Raw genomic sequence first — 22027 nt, 5'->3', positions numbered from 1 at the left:
ACCTACTGAAATGCTAGAGGGGTAGGAAGTGTTCCAGGTGACTTTTCCAAGTGGCTCAGGAAGAGGTGGTAAGATGACTTGAGGTTCTGTGGGGTGAATCTGAAGCTGTCCCTGGTGGAGCTCCAACTTAGGATGCCTGGGAGCTATGGTGTTATGTGGATAGCTTTTCCATTGTGCGGGTTGGGTAGCATTGTGGAATTCTGGCCTCATTACTGGGTAGTTCAGCTTCTGACATAATTCTGATGTTTGGAATAGACTTAACGGTGAGGGGGTGTCATGCGTAGACGTGCTGATCCACAGCTTCGTTGTCTTCAGTGAGATTTGTGGGTGCTCAGCCTCTCTCGGGAGATATTAGTTAGTTGGAAAGTCTATTATTGTCTTGGAATTCTCAGCCGAGGATTTTGAGTTAGCAAGTCCCCCTTGTATTGAGAGAGAATTATTATCTTCATCTGAGGAACTCATACCCAGTGTCTGGCACATTACAGAAAAAACTTGCTAGTTTATGAAAGGTTCACTGTGAGAATGTAATCATGGCCACTCACTGAAATTTTTCAAGCATACATTTCAGTTTACTTTTATTCCTCAGAACCTTACAGTTTAATGGGGGCATTAATGGAAATAAAGTAATCAACAATAGATGGGTATTTCTAGGAAGATTGTTTTTCTTCTGAAACTCCTAAAGAGTTTTCGTTTGTCCCATATGTGCCATTACAAAGCCCAGGGTAAGATATCCATAAAGGCTATAAAGTGGGATTAAAGTGTAGCGCAAGGCTGGCAGTGTCTTTAATCCTTTTTAGCCTATACCTCATTCTGTGATCTACAGTATCGTCAATGAAAAGCAATGACAGTGTTAATATTTTAATGCATTTATGCTTTGAGATCTGTTTCTCCGATTTGAGCAAGCTCATTAGAATCAGAAAGCCTGTTTAAGCATTGAGTGCCTGTTTATTTAAACTGGGTCTAGAAGTAGTTATTCTTATTTTTACCACCTCCAAAGCTGTGTTTGGGGCTCTACTGGACAAATAGGAAAACGTGGGGCTTGATTCTAATCTTGCTCACATAGGTTAGGAATTGCACAAATTAAGAGAGATTAGAATCAGGTCGTTGGTGGTTGCCCCAAAGAGTTTACAATCAAATTTTAGACATGACATGACATGACTGGTGGATAAGCAGTAGGAAGCTGGTGCTTTGAGGAAAGACCAATGTTACAGCCATAAGATCACATGGTTACTCACTTCAGTTACGTGGGCCTCAAAAGAATCGTGAGATTCCCGACAAAGATTACAATTCACGTCCACATGTATACAAAGCACAATCATGTTTACTAGAATGAGCTAATGCGGCTTTATCTCCAATTTAATCTCTGCATGAGAGCTGGATATTGAGAGAACTATGAATTTTTAATGCAGTAGATGCAATTAAATTATTTAATTCATTATTGAAAACATTGTTTACCCAGTCAGTGTAACTTAGGCTTATCCAAGCTACAGCCCTGTTTTATTGAGACTTCTTCTTGAATATGCATTTTTTTATTTAATATGAATTTGAAAGCAGTAGCTACAATCAGTGGAGCAAAGCTTGACTTGCTCATTATGCTGTTTGAAAATGGATGCTGGAGATGTTGGTTAGTGAAAAGTTGTATCCTTACAGACGCAGAATTTAGGTGTTTAGCAGGATATCCTGGTATTCAGTAAATCCAAATATAGAAGTTAAAAAGTTCTGTGCCATGAATTCTCGACAGTAAATGTTCTAACATTCTTTAATGCTCTAGTACAGTGGTTCTTAACCTGGGGTGCAAGATGCCCTTTCTGGGGGTGCGAGACATGCCAGATTTTTTTAGATGGTAAATCATCGAAAACACAAATTAAGCACAGGCACGTAAGTACAACTACTTTGTTTAATCAAACCTATGTTTATATGTATATAATTCTCTCTCTCTTTCATTCTGTAATTATGATATATCTAGGGTTAAAGAACTGACCTATTTCAACAATTTTTGATAAGGGGTGCAAAAACATATTTTGAGAACCAAAGGGGTGCAGGCTGCAGTAAAGGTTAAGAACCACTGTTCTAGTACTTCACACATCCATTTCAGTTGTCTTAGAGTTCCTGAGCCTCCTTGATCTATTGGCTTTCTCAGCATACCTTTGTCTCACTTTCCTTCTCCCTGCCCTCAGCTTCCTCTGTATTCCTGCCAATTGCGGCTGCTACTCCCCTCTTTGGTTGCCCTGCATGCTGCAGATGCTCAACATCTGTTCACCAGAAGATACTTCTGGTTCCTCCTAGTGTCTCTCTCTGTGTGGGATCCTCCAGTGTTCCATCTGCCCTTCTTTCATTCCTCCCTTTTCCAAAGCTGTCACTATTTAACATTCTCTCCACTTACACTGAAAAATACCCAAGGACTTAATGTTGTTTTAGACAAACGTTTAAGGCTATGTACTTTATTCTGCTCTGTTTCACAGTACATGATCAATCTGGAGTAAAGCCATTAACCTCTATAATGTTACTCTGGATTTTTATGGATACAATTGAGAGCAGAATCTGGTTTTATGAGCACAGGACTCAAATAAGACTACCTGGTTAAACTTGGAAAACACAATACATGTTTGCAATATAATGGGTTAAAATGGTGGCTTTTAGGGTAGGTGGGTGTCTTTAAAACCTCCGTTTTGGTGATATGAATACTTTGGGGAACAAGGTCTGCCTATATAGCTGAGTAGCGTATGTTTTGCAGTTGACAAGACAGCAGCTGGAAAACATAAACTATGCGGAACAGAATCTCCCATTTGTGTGTGGACTCATCACCCTCTCTGGGCTCTGTGTCGCCTACAAATGCAAATATCAAGAATATCAGAATATGGTTGTCCCATAACATTAAATCTTTATCAGTGTGCAATCAGAATCTTTTTCACGTTGCCACAGATCGTATGTTTTTGTTGTGTATTTGGTTGCAGAGGATGTACTGTGAACTGCCATGGAAGTATTCTTTGTTCTTGATGTTCGTTCTCTCTCTCTCTCTCATATACAGCCAATAAAAAGAAGGAGAAAGAACGGCCAGAAATTTCCCTCCCTTCAGATTTTGAACACACGATTCATGTTGGATTTGATGCTGTCACAGGAGAATTCACGGTAAGTGTTTCTTGGGGGAAAGGAGGATTACACAGTTGTTTATCATTAGTGGAGCTGGGACATATTCATCTTTCATAAAGTAATGCCAGAAGGGACTATTGTGATCATCTTGTCCGATCGCCAGCATAACACGGGCCAGAGAATCCCACCCAGTGTAATTCATGTGTAGAGTACTCCTGGGGGAATTCTGTGCCACTGCGTGGATGCAGAATTCAGGTTCCTCCGCAGATTTCTTTGCTTCTCTGCAGAAAATAACAAGGAAGCAAAGGGAAGCCTCAAGAGCAGTCATGCGCCCACATGGTTTCTGGTGCACAGAGCAGCGAGTTTGGGGGAGGCATTGCCCCTGCCCTCCAACAGAGGCAAGGTGTGGGGGAGCATGCGGGGTCACATGCCACTGCCTCCAGTGGGGAGGCCCCCCATTTCTGCAAGAGCAGACCTACCTAGCTGAAGGAAGGTTCAGCTCCGGCTGCTGACTCTGCAGCTAGATGTTGCTTCCTGGGGCCTAGTGCTGGTTGTGCTCCTCTTCTGTGTGCTTGGGAGCCTTCCTGTTTTCTGTACAAGGTTGAGTGCCCACAGTGGGGCAGGGCAGTGCGGAAGTAAGGGGGGTGGGATAAGGCAGGGGGAGTGGGATAGGAGTGAGGGGAGGGGGATAGGGGTAGGGAAGGGGGAAGGAATGGGGGTGGGAAGTAGAAACCTGGCATGCGGTGTCCCCTCAGCAGCAGCAGCACCCCCACCCTCCTGAGGCCCCCCCTCCCTGCCAAGCTCCAGTCACCTTCACCTGGACCCCTCTGCAGAATCCCATTCCCCCTGCACCTGGAACCCCCCCAATGAGCCCTTGTGCATCCACATTCACCACTGAGCTGCCCACACCCAGATTGCACCACACAGAACCCTCTCAACCCACACTGAGCCCCTCCACACTTGGACTCTGCTGGGTTGAGCCTGCCCATCCACACCTGGTGCGCCTGGCACAGAGGGGCAGGGCCCCGGATGTTTCTGAGGAGGCCTGGCCCTTGTGCTGTGTCAGGGTCAGGTGCAGCCTCACTGCCGAGTCCCTGTCCTGGGGCAGGGGCTGCAGGTGATCTCCCATCTCTGTACAGCCAGTGGCTTGTCTTCCTCACTGCCTCCATTGCTGAAGCCTCCACATTTATTTATTGACAAATAAAATTTGCAGAATTTTGTGGAATTTTAAAATGTGCGCAGAATTTTTTTTTTTTTTTTTGGCACAGAATTCCCTCAGGAGTAATATAACCTGGTTGCCGGAAGTTTGCCAGTTGTCAAACCTGGCACCAATATGCTCCAGAAAGGTGGTCTGTGGGCCAGTTTTTCACTAGCTGTTCTTAGTTGAAGTGGACAGTGAGACAGCTTTTTTTGCATTGCTGGGCCAGGGCAACAGAAAAGGTTAAGCTGTCCCTGACAGCTATGTCTCACTGAGCTTCAAAGTTCTTCTTTAGGAAGCAGCCAGCTCCCCACAAACACTCCTGTTCGTGTGCAGCATGTGCTTTCCTTAGGCTAATGTCATCTATTTCGCATTATCCTTTTTATTGATGTGCAGAATATTGGGAGGACAGGGTTATGCTGTAATCTTGCTTACACTCAGTAGTAGTTCATATCACTGCCTCTGGGGCTCTCCTGAGCTAACCAAAATGCAACAGTTTGTCACATCTGACTAGCAGATCCACCAATCTATCCTTGAATGTAGACTAGCTATTGGGGGAGGGGCGGCGGAGCCGTAACCTGTAAAGTCCCTAACACACTAGTATGAAAAACAATAATACGAAATTATTCAGTGTCTTTTGTGAGCTTGACAAATGCGGTCACCAAATTTATTTCACTTGTGGCTAAAGCCACGTTTCTGTGTTGAAATTCTGTATTTAATGTTTGGGAGACACTCAATTAGATGCTGTTAGAATTACCAAATGGTCACAACCAGCACTGGGCCAAAATATGATTTGGTGCCTATCGAACTACTGCATTACAATAGCACCAGGAGGCCTGAATCCGGATCAGAGCCCCGATTGTGCTGGGTGCTGTGCAAACGTGGTAAAAGAGCTTCCAATCTAAATTACCACAGTAGTCATTTTACAAGTGGATAGTCACATAATAGTACATTTCTTATATTGCATATAAGACTTTCCTGAACCAAAACACAGGGTCTGCCTCTTCCTCTTTTGAACTTCGGGAGCTGGATCTGAACTTCGGGATTCAGAGCTATGGGGCTATTCAGAGCCCGCTGATTTCAGTGAAACTCCACATGAGCATGAGGGTTTGCCTGCATGGATGGGACTGCAGTATCTGGATTTAGATTTCAAACCTAGGTTGCTGGGTGAAGAGAAGGTGTGAATCCAATAAGCCTTCTCACAAACAATGAAAAATCCCAGAAACTGAGTGGCCGAACTAAATGTTTTTAACAACCATAGGCCGAGTGTAGACTGCATCCAAGAGTTTGGTGGTAACTGCTTGGAATGTCTCAAACAGGGTATGCCAGAGCAGTGGGCTCGGTTATTGCAGACCTCCAACATCACCAAATCGGAGCAGAAGAAAAACCCCCAGGCAGTGCTCGATGTGCTAGAATTCTACAATTCCAAAAAGACCTCCAACAGTCAGAAGTACATGAGTTTCACAGGTATGTGGTAAATCTCTGATTCTGCATTACTGAATGTGACTCCCTGATAAGTCCTTGTGACTTTTCTTTTAAAAATTAAAATAAACGAACAAACAAATGCCAAAACACCTTGAGAGTTGTTTTTACAAAGGAAATGCGATTTTTTTCCACTCGGCTTCTCCTCCCTCCCCCCCAGGCTTGCTGCGCGAAACAGCTGTTTTCAAAGATTGAAGAAAAACACCTTTGAGCACTTCTGAGTTTTCCATTTGTATTCATGGGGCTCAGTTTGCTAGTCTGGTGTCTTGTGGCTAAGGCACTGGACTGGGACCCAGGAGATCTGGGTTGAATCCCTGGTTCTGCCACAGACTTGCTGTGTGATGCAGGGTAGGTCACTTAAACCCCTTAATCACTCTGTGCCATGAGTCACAATCTGTGAATTGGGGATAATACTTCCTTTCTCCTACCCTCTGTTTAGCTTGAAAGTTCTTAGGAGCAGTGTTTGTCACTATGGGTTCGTGCAGTGCCTGGCATGCTTGGGCAGCGATACAAGTAATTTATAATAATTCCAATTGTATCTGTTCTGTTTTGTTTTCAGATAAATCTGCAGAGGAGTACAGTTCATCAAATACACTGGTGAGCTTTCTGTTTCTTTTATTAATGTTTGTTTCATAGAATCATAGAATATCAGGGTTGGAAGGGACCTCAGGAGGTCATCTAGTCCAACCCCCTGCTCAAAGCAGGACCAACCCCAACTAAATCATCCTAGCCAGGGCTTTGTCAAGCCGGGCCTTAAAAACATCATATATTTTTTATATTTTAAGTTTAACAATGTGCATAAAATAAAACTATAGCTGTGGAGACATTTTTATATTTAAAATCAACATTCTCTTTCACTTCTAGCCTACCCAAAATATGTCTGAGCAGCTAAGTTCCCTCTAAGCAGCGAGGCTGTGTCGCCGTGCAGTTGTCTATCAAGCACTGCGCAGGTGCTTACAGCTGCGGAGGGAAGAGATGCCTCTCCCCCAGCCCTGGACCTGCCGGGGCACCCCAGAGCCAGCCCGGCCCGGACAGTACCTGGTTTATCATGGCACCGGCCCCACGCTCGGCAGGGGCCCCGCAGCCCGGCCCAGTGCTCCACTTCACTTGTGTTGCGGCCCAGCGGCTGCAAGACTGGCTCCTCTCCAGCCCCTCCCTCACGCTTCTCTAGGCCCACTGGCCCAGGGCTTCTACGACCCCGATCCTCCCAACCCACTTGCTCCTCTCAGCTGGCCGGCTGAGGGCTCCTCTCTCTGCCTCCATCACCCACCAGTAGGCAGCAGCCGCTGGCTGCCTGCCAGTGACAGGGAGAGGCGGGGCGGGAGGGGGCCGAAAGGAGCCCACAGCCGCTGCTGCTGCTCTGGGCTGCTGGTGAGGGACGTGCTCTGCGGCCGGCGGAGAGGCGCCCGATCCAAACCCAGCCCAAGCCCGGAGCTGCTGTGGGAAGAGAGTCCTCTCTCCTCACTATAGTCCTGGAGCCCCTCCTACATCCCAAACCCCTCATCCCTATGTTGGTGCACATAACAAAATTCATCCCACACATGTGTGGGAAGAATTAGAGGGAACACTGCTAAGCAGAATTAATTGTCATCTTAACTTTTAAAAATTGGTATAAATTGGGGTGTCTGTCATTCTGGCCTACAAATGTTTCTTTTCCTTTTCCTGTAAACTCTGCTATTGAGTTTACTGCTTTATATTCCAAGTGATTTTTGTTAGCGAATATTGCTGCGTTCATAGAAACAGATCTATTTCTGGACTCTATATTAATGAACAGCAGTTTCCCCTATGCGAAATAATCTGGAAAATGAAAGCCAGCCTGTTTTTTATCAGATATCAATAAATGTCTATGGTCTGACCAAATTTAATTATTAGCATGCAAGGTCTGATTAGTGAACCACTGTTGATGATTAACTAAATTAATCTTGACAAATAAAATGAAAGGTCTTCTCTCTTCTTGACCTGTACTCCAACTATTCCAGCACATGTTCAGCACCTCCTTTTACTGAGAAGATACAATTTAAAAGTTTTGCTGTTTGTCGGACATTGGGTGTGTGTGTGTGTGTATGTGTGTGCGATATTTTTTAAGTAAGCAAACACAAAAGGATTAAACAAAATAATTTACAAAAATATAACCGCTCCATCATCATCTTAGATTCATAGATATTTAGGTCAGAAGGGACCATTATGATCATCTAGTCTGACCTCCTGCACAACGCAGGCCACAGAATTTCACCCACTACTCCTGCAAAAAACCTCACACCTATATCTGTGCTATTGAAGTCCTCAAATAGTAGTTTAAAGACTTCAAGGAGCAGAGAATCCTCCAGCAAGTGACCCGTGCCCCATGCTACAGAGGAAGGCGAAAAACCTCCACGGCCTCTTCCAATCTGCCCTGGAGGAAAATTCCTTCCCGACCCCAAATATGGCGATCAGCTAAACCCTGAGCATATGGGCAAGATTAATCAGCCAGATACTAAAGAAAATTCTTTCCTGGGTAGCTAGGATCCCACCCCATCTAATATCCCATCACAGGCCATTGGGCCTATTTACCATGAATATTTAATTACCAAAACCATGTTATCCCATCATACCATCTCCTCCATACAGTTATTGAGTTTAAAATCTTAAAGCCAGATAGATCTTTTGCCCCCACTGCTTCCCTTGGAAGGCTATTCCAAAACTTCACTCCTCTGATGGTTAGAAACCTTCGTCTAATTTCTACTCTAAATTTCCTGGTAGCCAGTTTATATCCATTTGTTCTTGTGTCCACATTGGTACTGAGCTTAAATAATTCCTCTCCCTCTCTGGTATTTATCCCTCTGATATATTTATGGAGAGCAATCATATCTCCCCTCAACCTTCTTTTAGTTAGGCTAAACAAGCCAAGCTCCTTGAGTCTCCTTGCATAAGACAAGTTTTCCATTCCTCGGATCATCCTAGTAGCCCTTCTCTGTACCTGTTCCAGTTTGAATTCATCCTTCTTAAACATGGGAGACCAGAACTGCACACAGTATTCCAGGTGAGGTCTCACCAGTGCCTTGTATAACGGTACTAAAACCTCCTTATCCCTACTGGAAATACCTCTCCTGATGCATCCCAAGACCACATTAGCTTTTTTTCACGACCATATTACATTGGCAGCTCATAGTCATCCTATGATCAACCAATACTCCAAGGTCCTTTTCCTCCTCCGTTACTTCTAATTGATGCGTCCCTAGCTTATAACTAAAATTCTTGTTATTAATCCCTAAATGCATTTCCTCACTACAATACGTTTATCTGGAGTGAGTTTGCTGTCTCTTCATCCAGAGGCAATGCATGCCTATCCAACTATGTTTGGGTCTGCCTTATAAAGGAAACGGAAAACTTACATTGTAAGCTTTTGTAACTGTTTCCTCTTGTTGTAAAAATGTGTCTGTCATTAGTAACTTAAACTGTTTAACTGTGCTAACATCTAATAAGGAAGTGGGAAGCTGTCATCTTGCCCGGCTATTGACCTGGGGCCTGATTCTGTGAGGAGCTCAGCAGCCTTATCTTACTAATTTTTGAGTCAGAACCTCCTTAGGTAACGTTCAATGTCTTGCAGAATTAGGCCCTCAAATTTTGATAAAGCAAGCGCCCCTCAGTTTTTAAATGTATGAGGAAGGCTGGAGACGTAGGGTCAGTTAAACTTACTGACTTTTACGGATGTAACTTTGGTTTAATATTGTCATATTATTGTCTCTCTGCCAGCTCTAAGGAACTGGTGGGAAACCGAACAATCAAAACTAAAAATGAACCCAAAGTATGAAGACAAATATTACTGTTGTGGTGATCAGGGGAAATATGCACTTTGATACAGTCACTATTTTGTAAAGTAATACTAGGATTTTTAAATCTAGTCTATTTCAAAATAATAAATAAAAGTAATTTCAGGTTCTACTCTTCTCCCTGAGTAGCCCTTGCTAATTTTTGTAGTTTTACAATCACACTTAAATTTGTCCTGTTTCTGTCCCACACGAACAGGAGAATGACAATAACAGGGAAACTGTGAAATTGACTGTATACAAAGTGTGCTCAGATAAACAAAGGAAACTGGAAAAATAGAGAAGATTTGTTTTTACCAGTCTTTGTTATAGTCAGTTTAGGCTGTCACTTCTATCAATAGTAAGTTTACAAAAAATTCAGGCAGTAGTGATTTTGGTTTTTGTTTGTTGACTGTGTCCCTTATGTAGGAAGGGATTGTGAAGTGTATTATTTTTCAGTTATGAATATGTAGAAATAAGGAGACTCTATCAGATTTGAAAAGGCTTTCTAGATCCATATAGCTACTATATCCCATATGTATTACTGAAGTAGGACCTGTCAGTATTGAGCCTGATCCACAACACTAAATCTGATTTCAGCCTGATCCTTTAACTTTGGAAAAGTGTGTGGATTTGGATCCAAACTTCATGGCTTGGGCCCAACCCTGACCATAATATGGAAAGGGGTGGCATACAGACCTTCCACAGCATCAGTGCAGGGGACAGTGTCTGACTGCTGCTGGAGAATATGGTATCGCTGTAAGGATATAGAGGTGCTGAGGCCACAGTGATCTCAGCCATCTGTTTAGGTGAGAACAAGTCAGTCTCGTTTCTCAGTAGGTGAGACCATAACAAACACCGTGCAACGGAAGTTAATCTGCACCCAGAGCCGTGTTATTTATTACTCTGGTTATTAAAATCAGTGCGATGCTTCTGCCAACCCTTGTTTTGTTGGCACAGCAACATGCTTTAGCTGTGCTAACAATCTGCCCAGGCTCTATTCCTGCCACTTAGGGTTGTCCCAGAATGAGAATCTACTGGAAAAGCAGGTTGGTTTCTTTTGCACGGGGGGCGGGGGGGCGGTACTGGTACTAATCACAGGTGTGGTCACTATTTTTAATAATATCTTTGGGAAAGAAGTAGCGAGCCTGTGTGTTTGCTTGCCATACTTGAAGAAAAACTCTCACAGTCCCTAGACTCAAAGTGGCACAAAACAAATCTGAGGACTGAAAACTACCTTCACCTGTAGCTGGGTGACATGATGGCTCAGGAGAATGGTAAATGAAGAAGGAGCCCTTTATTCTCTAAGAGCCCTGTTCAGATCTGTCCCAGATCATTACCATCTGATGACTGTTGGTAGACTTGGTTCAATTCCCAGTGGGACAGGTGTCCTAGTCACATTTCATAATGTCGATTTGGATATGCAGGTCACCACTAGTTGCTTTGATTTGGGAACATTTTATGCATAAATCATGCTGCTTTCAGGGACATAGGTATTAAGCACATATAGACCAGATTAAAAACAAGTCAGATATCCACACTGTAGTAGCTGTGTAAAATATGGGTGCTGGACATACTGCTGTTGAGTCCAGTCCTAAAATCGGAAGCCTCTTACCTAAAATTGCAGTGTACTTTGCACTAGATCAGATTTAGATGACCTGAACCAAAACATGGGATCCAAACACCCCTGAACTATGCAGTTTGGATCTGCACCCAAAATTTTGTTTCCTGGACACATCTCTAGATCAAACTGACTTCTATTAAATTCAGTTTTGGTCATTATAAATGTGCAGTGAGAGACAGTCCCCACCGGGAGCCCCTAGAACCTAGTCAGATGAAAGATTATTATTATTGTGGTGCACTGAGAAACTTGTTGGAATTGCAAGCTATCACTTTGAGTGGTATGGGGTGTTTCCTGGTCCTGCTCGTAAGTTAGGGGGTCTGTAGGGAAACATACAATCACTCATCAATCTGCAGAGAACAATTCAAGAACAAGGTGAGGTGAGTTGTGCCTTGCTGTCTTATGGAGCAGCCTGCTTTGTCTATCTCTGATTTTGGTTACTGTGTGTTATCATTCTGGATTCTAAGAATAAAAGTAATTATATTGCAACCTTCCAGAAAGACCAAAAACCCCAAAAAACCCACCATAAAATACTCTGATTTTTGTTTGTATGCCATGAACATAAGTTATCCCCATTGTATAGAGGGGAAATCGAGGTACAGATCTCTTTAAATTGAAAACAAGCTTTTCCTGCTTCTAAAGATCAGTCTCTTCATACAGCCATGTGCAATTGCAGTCCCTTTTATCTGGCTTTGTGGTTTCATGTAATGAAAAAAATCATGTAGCAAAGTATAGTTTTGACTTAGCCTCATTCTGCAATCTGACCATGTGTAGAGCTTCATCGCCTTCAATGACACTTCATACCCCTGCTGATCTGAGCAGCTAGTCAAAGTTCGAGGCCCTAGGGCTTTCTAGTTGGGAACAGAAGTCAGTGATGGAGTCTGGTATTTTGCAACATTGTTTATTTACAAGGAATGTAGAAAATCCTGTTTCCCTGAGAATGAATCAAACAGGGTACAATGTTCTGGCTCTCAGCACCCAAACTATTCTTTCCAGACAGTACCCCAGATTTCTTTAGGTTATTTTCAGGATTAAGTTGCCAGCTGCTTACTCAGTGTCTCTCCCATGCTTTTTGCGTAGACACCTTTGGTCAAACCATACCCAGTGGATCTCTCCACCCACATAATGCTAATTTCTGGGCAGGCCTCTCTCTTAAGTGAGGGCTTGTGCTAAACCCATTTGAAATGGAATGTGTTGGTTAAGCTCGTAACAGGTTCCCTGCAGGGACATTTCAGGATCAGAGCCTTAGCTAGTAATTTATAGTGCAATACTATTTCTATAAACAACCAGAAATATCTGATATTGAGGCGTTGCTGCATAATGCATCTCAAATTACCTCCAGCGTGCATTACTATCCAACAGAGAATTTTGAGCAAGCCTTCAGGAGTCCAAGAAACCTGGTTAATGGATTTTTTTAGGGCCTGATCCTGCAAACACCCATGTGCTCATGTGAATAGTTCCATAACTTTCCTAGTGGGTTTAAGTGTTTGTATGCGTAGGCCATCAAATTATCACTTTATAGCATAATCCAAGAAATCTGACCACGGTTTCTTGTCAAACCCGTTTGATAATCATTCCAGTTGTGATTTGAAGGGCTTAAATGTTAGAAGCATGATTCCATTTCTGTGGGGAGTGATTTAAAAAAAAAATTATTCTGGGACTCCAAAGGCTATCTTTTGTCTTTTAACCAAAATGCAGAATGTGAAGGCTGTATCAGAGACCCCTGCAGTACCGCCAGTTTCAGAAGATGAAGATGACGAGGATGATGCTGCTCCACCCCCAGTGATAGCTCCACGACCTGAACACACAAAATCAGTGAGCAAGCTGGAAATCTTTGTTCCCTTCCTACAGATTTCACCACTTTGGGCTAGTCTGCAACTTGAGTCTGGCCAGGGTAAGGGGTGGTGCACAGCTGCACTTCCCCAGGAACATACTTGAGAACAAATTGTGACCCAGAGTATGTCTATATTTTGAGCTGGGGGTGTGATTCCTAGCTCGAGGAGACATAGTCACGCTAGCTCTGATTGAGCTAGCATGCTAAAAATAGCAATATGGCCGGGGTGGCAGGCGGTGTGGGGGTTAGCCTCCCCAAATACGTATCTATGGTCTGAGATGGGTACATACTTGGAACGCCTACCCCTCCTGTTGCATGTCACTGCAGCCAAACTGCTATTTTTAGCATGCTAGGCGATCAGAGCCAGCATGAGTATGTCTCCTTGAGCTGGGAATCACACTCCTTTGCTCTGGGAGAGGAGTAAATTACTTCATGGCTTTTCATAGAGCAGCTTAATGGAGCAGCCTCCGTGCATCCAACCATGGAGCTCTTAATGTTGTAATGCTACTTACTGTAGTAATATTTCTTTCAGTGTTTGGCACGTGCTACTGCTAAGGACATATGTCTTGTGCATAGAGGTCTTTTATTTTTAATCTTCCTTTAATAAAACATATTTGCCTCCCAACGCAAAGGTGTACACCCGTTCTGTGATAGAGCCCCTTCCACCGCCTCCTACCAGAGATGTGGCCACCTCGCCTATCTCTTCACCCTCTGAAAACAACACAGCATCCCCTGACACAATGACCAGGAATACAGAGAAACAGAAGAAAAAGCCGAAGATGTCAGATGAAGAAATCTTGGAAAAATTAAGTATGTCATCTTTTAAAATCCATATTCTGATTTATTTGGTGACTTAGAGGCAAATTCTGTTCCCAAATCCTTAATAAGCAGAGATCCTGTGACAGTTACATTCTGAGATCTTTCACTTCAGGCTTCATTTGATGACTCAATGTTTGTGTTATTCAATGACCAATTCAAGTGCAAATTTAAGCACCGAGAGACTTATTTTCGGGCATGCTGAGTATGATGATTACAAGTGAAGCCCAGTGGGAGCTGCAGATGCTCAAACCCTGTGGCAATTAAGCCCTGAATATAGACATATATATTTTTTTCAGTGTGAAAGCTGAAGCCAACCTAGATGTTGCTTTTTCTCAACTCTAGGATAATTATATTTAACTTTGTTAGGCTGAAGGTGAGCAAAGCGTGTTACTGTGACCCAAACCAAAAAAACACCCAAAAAACCTAAATAAAATCAGCAAAAGGATATAGCTAGAAAACTTCCACATTGCTCTCCTCCCATAGACACCATGGCCTAAAGGGACTGGTGCCCAACATGAGGCCGGCACCTTTTTGAAGGGGACTGGTGGTCAGAGGGTCGGTTGCTCACTCACCATTTTCTGTAAATCAGGTCCTGGTAAGGCATCTCAAAAATTGAGATGCCCCAAATCACTGGTTGTTTTGGAAAACATAGGCCCAGCTTTCCATCATGTCTCCCAATGGTTCAACAATTGCTTTCTATCTGTAACGTTTTAAAAGCATTCTGGTACAGCTGAGAGCAGCAGCAACCCTCAGAAAATCTTCTCCCCTCTTCCCAACAAAACCAAATAAAAGGGACTTTCCCCACTAAAATTCCCACTCCCTTAAACAGAAGCCTTTACCAGGCCCTGCTCCAAAACCTGGGTAAAATTGCTATCCTGAAGGTCCCCAACCTCTGACGTTTAAGTAGTCAGTTGGCACAAGCAAATTTTAAAAATGTAAGACAATAAAACATGACTTGCAGATCAACTGTAACACAAATATGAATCAATGAAATCCAGGACCAGCTCCTCAACTGGTATAAATTAGGGTAGCGCCTCTGAAGGCAATTAGGAAAAAAAACTTTCCAACTCTCAGGGTAGTTAAGCTCTGGAATAGACTTCCAAGGGAGGCTGTGGAATCCCTGTCATTGGAGGTTTTTAAGAACAGGTTGGGTAAACATCTCTCAGGGTTGGTCTAGATTTACTTGGCCCTGCTTCAGCGCAATGGGCTGGATTAGATGACCTCTCGAGGTCCCTTCTAGCCTGACATTTCTGTGATTTACTGTTGTTTGTGTTACCGTGGTCCCCAGTCATGGATCTGGACCCCATTGTGCTCGGTGCTGCACAAATACAGGCCCAAAAGACAGCCCCGGCCCCAGAGAGCAAAGGAGTGACTATTGTGTAACAAAAGGCTATTAAATAGAATCCGCTGAATAATTTAATTTAATTTAAGGCAATGTGAGTGCAACACTTGCAAAGTCACCACAGCTGTGTTGTGTTAAATGCGTCAGCCTTGCTGGATCTGCTTTAAAGGGCCATGTGTTCTGCATTGTGTTAATTCTTTCACATTGGTGCCTTTAGCAACACCCTCTGGCAGCTGCAAGATTGTTTTTTTGCTGGAAGCTTTGCCATCCATTGTCTCCCCAGTGTAATTCTATTGAAGGGAGCAGAGTTGAACTTGCTCATACTGGGGTTCAAGTTTGGCCCATAGATGGGTCTTCTGACAACCACTTAGAGCTCCTGCAAACATAATTAGGAACATAAGAACAGCCATACGGGTCAGACCAAGGTCCACCTAGCTCAGTATCCTGTCTTCTGACAGTGGCTAATGCCAGGTGCTTCAGAGGGAGTGAACGGAACAGGTCATCATCAAGTGATCCATCCCATCACCCTTTCCCAGCGTCTGGCAAAGTTTAATAGCTTTTCTTGCACCTGCAAATATAGAAAGATTTTAAAGAACTTTTAGCGCATGTGCAGCACTTTGCAAACCTTACTAATCTTGCCAACCTCCTGTGAGGCAGGGAAGTATTACCCCATTTTACAGATGGCAGAGACTAAGGCCAACGTTTAATAATATCCCAACTCCTCCTAAATCCTGTCATTACCCCTCTCTAGCAGTTATCAAACTTACAGTCTGAACCCAAGGCCCAGGCCTTACACTGGAAAAGAGGTGTCTTGAGCCCTTGCCTAGCAGTTCATCCTCAAGGAGCAATGGTCATTTTTATAATTGTGGTGTCAATTCTTGCTTTGTGTAGTTGGGCTGCCCCCTTGTTCCTCTCCATTACTTCTGTCTGCCCCAGATCCTGTGTTTTGGCTGCGCCCCAGTGGTGTCTGAAAATAGCCTGTTTTTACATCGCTTGCCACTGGGTTTCCAGGCCTCATTACTAAATGCAAAGTGGTCTGCAAAGGCTACTGTGCATCTAGTTGGTATTTCTTGCTCAGCTCTGGGCACTTGTGAAAATCCCACCATATACTGACTGCTCAGGTAACTTGCAAACACTAACTTTGAAAAACACTTCTGTTCCCAATTCCCATATTAACTCCTAGAATGGCACCGCTTTGGCTCTTTCCCTCTGCCTGTGCTTTCGGAAAGGTTGGCTTTAATTTCCCCTCTGATTCCCAACCTACCCAGGGGGATGATGATACTTCCTTACCCCTCACAGGTGTTGTGAAGATCAAAGCTCTTTGCAAACAGTAACTGGAAGGACAAGTAACATTGAAATCGAAACACTCCACTGATTTTTGACAAAGGTCTTCTAGAAACCAGGAAGGTTTCTCTCAGAATCCTGCCTGGTTTCCTGCCAGGTTGCCAGCCAGGCAGACTGCCTTGGAACCAGGCATCCCAGGGCTTCCAGGGTCTGTGGCTTTGGGGCAGCCCACCAGGCAATATGCCCTGCAGCCGGGGACCCCCCTGGCTTCCAAGGTGTGGCACTGGGGCAGCCCCTTAAGCAGTCTGCCCCATGCGAGGGTTCTGTCCCCTTCCATGGAGAACTTCAACATTTTGGGGTTTTGTTCCAAATTGGAATGAAACCAGATCTCCAGCTATCAAAATCCTCTGTGAAATGGAATATTTTCCTCTGCCCAGCTCTACTAGATACAAATCCCTATCCTCTACACTCAGCCCTCTCCCTTCAAGGGAGCTGAGCAGCCGTGCTGGTGGGAAAGTATGAGGATCCACCACATGTTAACTGTGGTGACAGTGAAGCTTATGGCCTTCCAGCAAACGAGTTCTCTTTTGAGCCCTGATCCTGCAGAGAACTCCATGTGAGCAGCTCCTGCATCTGCCCAGTGCAGCTGCAGGCATTTACCCATGCAGAGCTCATTGTGAGGTCTTGTGGGGCCTTGATGGATAACGGATTGCTTTTGCATTGGTGTATAACAAGAATTTTAAATCACACTCTTCCTCCTTTTTTTTTTTTTAAAAGGAAGTATCGTGAGCGTGGGGGACCCCAAAAAGAAATACACACGGTTTGAGAAGATCGGGCAAGGGTTAGTATATGCTGCTTCCCCCCACTCACTATACACACAGCAGAAAACCCAAGCTGGGTTTGTTTGCTGGAAACAGTATCATAACATTTTCCTTCCTTCCCCCTCCCCACATACTCTTGAGTCATAGTGACTGTGAGGTTTTGTGTGATTGTTTAATATTAAAATACATGTCATTAGATGACCGTGTTGCTAAATATATCTGTGTGCAGGGAAAGAACTGCTTATTTCTAGTGCGCATCTTCAAATTACAGATTTGCTTTCAGAATTAACCCTCTCTGCTCAGTGTTGGTTTTGTGTCCCCTCGCAATGGGGTGTAGGAGGAGGAGTATCAGATGTACTACCTCTTTCTTTACTGACAGTTGACTCCCTTTTTTAAGATGGCTGTTGATCTATTGTACAAATGTTTTCTCCCTGTAGTGAGTATACAGATGGTTAACTTTTGTTCCATTTAAAACTATGCAGGCTTCTCTCTCTCTCTCTCTCTCTCTCTCTCTTTGGGCCATTAAAGACAATGGAAGATTTGCTACTGAATCCAGTGGGTGCAGGATCAAGTTTTTTGTCCCTCATTACAAATGCCATGTCTGTCTTGCCTCGCTGATTCAGTCTACCCTTTAATCTCTGCCATGTTGCGGGAACCTTGGTGCTGTCATGTCAGTTTAGATGGGATCAAATCGAATGATGGGATCAAATGTTCCGAATTAGTGATTTTCCAGAACAAGGTTCAGTCCAAGACCCTAACCATGTCAAGAGATTGTTGTGTTCTATGTCACTTTTTAGCCATTGGGGTTTGCTCATAAATATTTCCGATTGCTATTTGCTCTTGGAAGTGTTGTGCGGAAACAGAGTTGAAATGAAATGTTCATTTAAGATAAAAATTTAATGGATTGGAAAATTCTTCTTTTATGTAAAGATATCCCTCTTGCTGCTTAGCACTAATCATATGTTTTCTCTCCTCTTTGATTAGCGCTTCAGGCACAGTATATACTGCAATGGATGTAGCTACAGGACAGGAGGTGAGTGCTGCCAGATTACTTCTTCACTGGGCTTTGGAAGAGGCCCTACAAATTCTAACTGACACTACCAAATATAGAGCTTATTTCAAAGATTCATGACATGTAGCTTTTAATGAGAACACTTGGTTTAATTTAATGAGAGGCCTGGGCTAGTGGTCTGAGCATAAGACTGGAAAAAACGAGGCGCTCCTAAATTCTACACCCTGCCTAACTTCACATTTGGAAGGATTTTTTTTTTCTTTTTGCAGCCATGAGGATGGGGGTGTGTGTGTAAAAATATACTAATTATATGTGATATTAACATACATGTTGTATATTCACCTGTATAGTTCAATTTCCCTGAGCTCTTCCATAGAGGGGCCCATCTACTCTATCCTCATTTAAGTCCCCCTTAAAGACCCGCTTTCTATCCACTGCCTACAGGGAATCTAATTGACCTGCTCCGAAAATCTTTGTTTCCCTTTCCCAGTACAACCTCTGTCTACTTGCTTGTCTGCCCTAAGGCTGATAGATCACTGAGGCAGGTACGATCCCATTCTGAATGTCTAGAAAGCACCAGTACATCATGGGCAGTACCATAAACTAATGACAATGGGTTCATAGCACCTCAGAAAATAAGGTCCTATATATTACGTCTATTAGACAAATAAGAATTTTGCAGTGATAGAATAATGTTCATTCTAATAATATTAAAGCTAGTGTTGAGATAAACAGGAAAGTTTGTAGTATTATTGGTACTTGAAATATGGGTCGATTTTGCAATTATACAAAGCCAACAATTAAATACCAGTAGTCTTGCAACTATCTGCTTTTTGCTGACACTATTAGGGACTGAAAAGGGGGGAGACGACAAAGCACTAATATAAGTTTGACTTCGCATTTTTGAAAAGGGGAACCATGTTGACTGCTGCTTGTTTCTTGCAATTCCTTTGGAAAAGTAGTATGAAAGTTCATTGTCCCTGTATGTTGCCTCTTAGGATCCCTTTGCTGAGTTCCATACTGATACTCAAACTCATTATACACAACTGCGTAACCCATGGACTTAAATGACTTCCAGTAATTCCTGGTTCTCAACTTGGTGAGAGCATGATCAGGCCCTAGACTTGACATTCCTGAAATCCTTCCTTGTATTCAGTTAACCCATTCCTTGCTACACGGAGTTCAAGTCATTTTTGGACAGCGGTATCAATCTTTCCTATTATTCTGAAGTTCATCGACATTGAATGGCAGCACATTTAAAAGTAATAAAAGGAAATATTTTATTTATACAATGCATGTAACCTGTGCAACTGCTTGTCACAATATACAACAGGCTAAGAACTTAGTAGGATTATAAAAAGACTCTACTACTATATGGATAATGAACATCCAGAGTTACTAGTGTATGAATTAAAAATAAAAGATGAAACCAGAATTTTGGAAGGGATGGGTGCTTCAGTGCATAAGCCACACACTGACTAATGGATTAGAAAGAAACTTTCCCAGGGGAGTGTGGGGGCAGGCTATCCCATAACTATATACTAGAGGCCTTCTTTGCTCTGAAGTGTCTGATACTGGTTACTGTCAGACAAAATAGAGGGGTGGGTTAGTTGGACCACTGTTCTGATCCAGTCTGGCAATTCCTGTGCTCCTTGGTTCTCACCACTTCTTCTTTAGATCCAAGATGGCTTCTCCTCTGGCTGTGTTCTATATTCCATGTGTCATAAAACTGTCTTGTTTATAAAAGGAATCTCTTTGACTGTTAGGCTGTTTGTTATCTAACTGATATATGGGTGGTTAAAATTCCCCTGATTTAGGGATTTCTTGTCTTCCAGCTCTGTGAGGTCTGGAGCAGATACCCTCTGTTTTTCATTCCTCCTGTCCTAAGGGAACAAATGTTACCACTGCATGTTTGGCTGTCAAACTGTTGACAAGCAGCACGTTCTCTCTATTCTCACCTGTGTCAGGGTTTCCTCTAGCATCTATCACCATAATATCTAAGTGCTGATTGTACCTATCATAGAATATCAGGGTTGGAAGGGACCTCAGGAGGTCACCTAGTCCAACCCCCTGCTCAAAGCAGGACCAATCTCCAACTAAATCATCCCAGCCAGGGCTTTGTCAAGCCTGACCTTAAAAACTTCTAAGGAAGGAGATTCCACCACCTCCCAAGGTAACGCATTCCAGTGTTTCACCACCCTCCTAGTGAAAAAGTTTTTCCTAATATCCAACCTAAATCTCCCCCACTGCAACTTGAGACCATTACTCCTTGTTCTGTCATATGCTGCCACTGAGAACAGTCTAGATCCATCCTCTTTGGAACCCCCTTTCAGGTAGTTGAAAGCAGCTATCAAATCCCCCCTCATTCTTCTCTTCCGTAGACTAAACATCCCCAGTTCCCTCAGCCTCTCCTCATAACTCATGTGTTCCAGTCCCCTAATAATTTTTGTTGCCCTCCGCTGGACTCGTTCCAATTTTTCCACATCCTTCTTGTAGTGTGGGGCCCAAAACTGTCTATACTGGCATTTTCCTTGCTGGCTCCCATCATTAGAAATGCTGCCTTTTCTGCCATTAGCTCTTCGCCATAAAGGCACAACTACATTCCCTTCACTTTATCTTTGCCTAAATCAGGGGTCTCAAACATGCGACCTGCGGGGTTATTTCCTGGGGCCACCAAGCTCCCCTCCCTCCTGCTCTCTCTCCCCTCAGCATGCCGCGTCCTTGCTCCTCTGCCTACCTCCAGGCGCTTCCTGCCACCAAACAGCTGTTTGGCGGCACTTAGCACTTTCCAGGAGGCAGGGGGAGGAGCAGGGAGCCACATGCTCAGGGAAGGAGGCAGAGAAGAGGTGGGGCATGGGCGGGGATTTGGGGAAGGGTTGGAATAGGGGCAGGGAGGGGGCGGAGTTGGGGCGGGGACTTTGGGGAAGGGGTTGGAATGGGGGCGGGGAAGGGGTGGGCCTCTTGAAAGGAGTGGAGTGGCGACGGGGCCAGAGGCAGCAGGGGCGGCGGGGGATGTCAGTGATGCTGCCCTCAGGCCAATGTATTAGTCCTCATGTGGCCCTCATGGTGATTCAAGTTTGAGATCCCTGGTCTAAATATTGTACAAAAAACCAACAGGACGTTAATACAGTCAAACTGATTCTGCCAGCTTATTCACACTGAGCAGTCCCATTGATTTAACAGTTAAATGACTATACTATGAGTAAGTGTGCCTGAATTGGCCTTTGTATACTGGTATTGTGACTATTTGGATATAATGGCGAAGAGCACATTGCATGAGACCTCTGTCCATTCTGTCTGTTTATACACACACACACAGATTTGTGTATGTGCAGTGATGCACTGCAGAAAGATACAGACCAAGAGACTATAATAAGAGTCCATCCCATCCCCCAAGTTTTGGCAAGAGATGGGCCTGAACCAGACTCTCAGATCTAAACACCACCAAACTTTGGATCTGAACACTGCTGCTCACCGTTGTAGCTCTAGTTATAACAGAGTGAAATTAGTACCTTGGAAAACTGCACTTAAGCTAAATGAATTTGTCCCACAAATTTCTTGGAGCCTGACTTGCATTTGAAAGAAGATGCTGATCCAAAATAAAGAGAGCTGGATTCCTTAAAGAATGAGCTTTTTAGAGAAATCAAGCCATATTGTAGTAAGGAGCTATTTGTTATTTTGCCAAGAGCACTGCAAGGAGCAAGCCTGTCCAGCTATGACGCAGACTTCTAGTAGGAAA

At 43.7% G+C, this 22027-nt stretch overlaps 1 protein-coding gene across 8 annotated transcripts in view; it reads left to right on the top strand.

The window, feature by feature from the left end:
* PAK1 (p21 (RAC1) activated kinase 1) overlaps nucleotides 1-22027 on the top strand; it is a 47717-nt gene that overhangs the window by 2654 nt on the left and 23036 nt on the right. For 3 of the 8 annotated variants that reach the window (XM_077841990.1, XM_077841972.1, XM_077841963.1), the window contains exons 2-8: nucleotides 3029-3129; nucleotides 5608-5755; nucleotides 6330-6367; nucleotides 12875-12991; nucleotides 13643-13820; nucleotides 17233-17296; nucleotides 18261-18309. In XM_077841990.1, coding sequence (XP_077698116.1) covers nucleotides 3029-3129; nucleotides 5608-5755; nucleotides 6330-6367; nucleotides 12875-12991; nucleotides 13643-13820; nucleotides 17233-17296; nucleotides 18261-18309 — 695 coding nt within the window. Of the gene's footprint in view, nucleotides 1-3028; nucleotides 3136-5574; nucleotides 5756-6329; nucleotides 6368-12874; nucleotides 12992-13642; nucleotides 13825-17232; nucleotides 17297-18260; nucleotides 18310-22027 lie in introns of all 8 variants that reach the window. The other 5 variants (XM_077841980.1, XM_077841957.1, XM_077841951.1 and 2 more) reach the window with 5 other exon arrangements.

This window comes from Eretmochelys imbricata, chromosome 1 (assembly GCF_965152235.1).
Source record: "Eretmochelys imbricata isolate rEreImb1 chromosome 1, rEreImb1.hap1, whole genome shotgun sequence".
NCBI lineage: Eukaryota > Metazoa > Chordata > Testudines > Cheloniidae > Eretmochelys > Eretmochelys imbricata.
The sequence above is the reverse complement of the archived record's forward strand: the minus strand, read 5'-3'. Positions and strand labels throughout refer to the sequence as shown.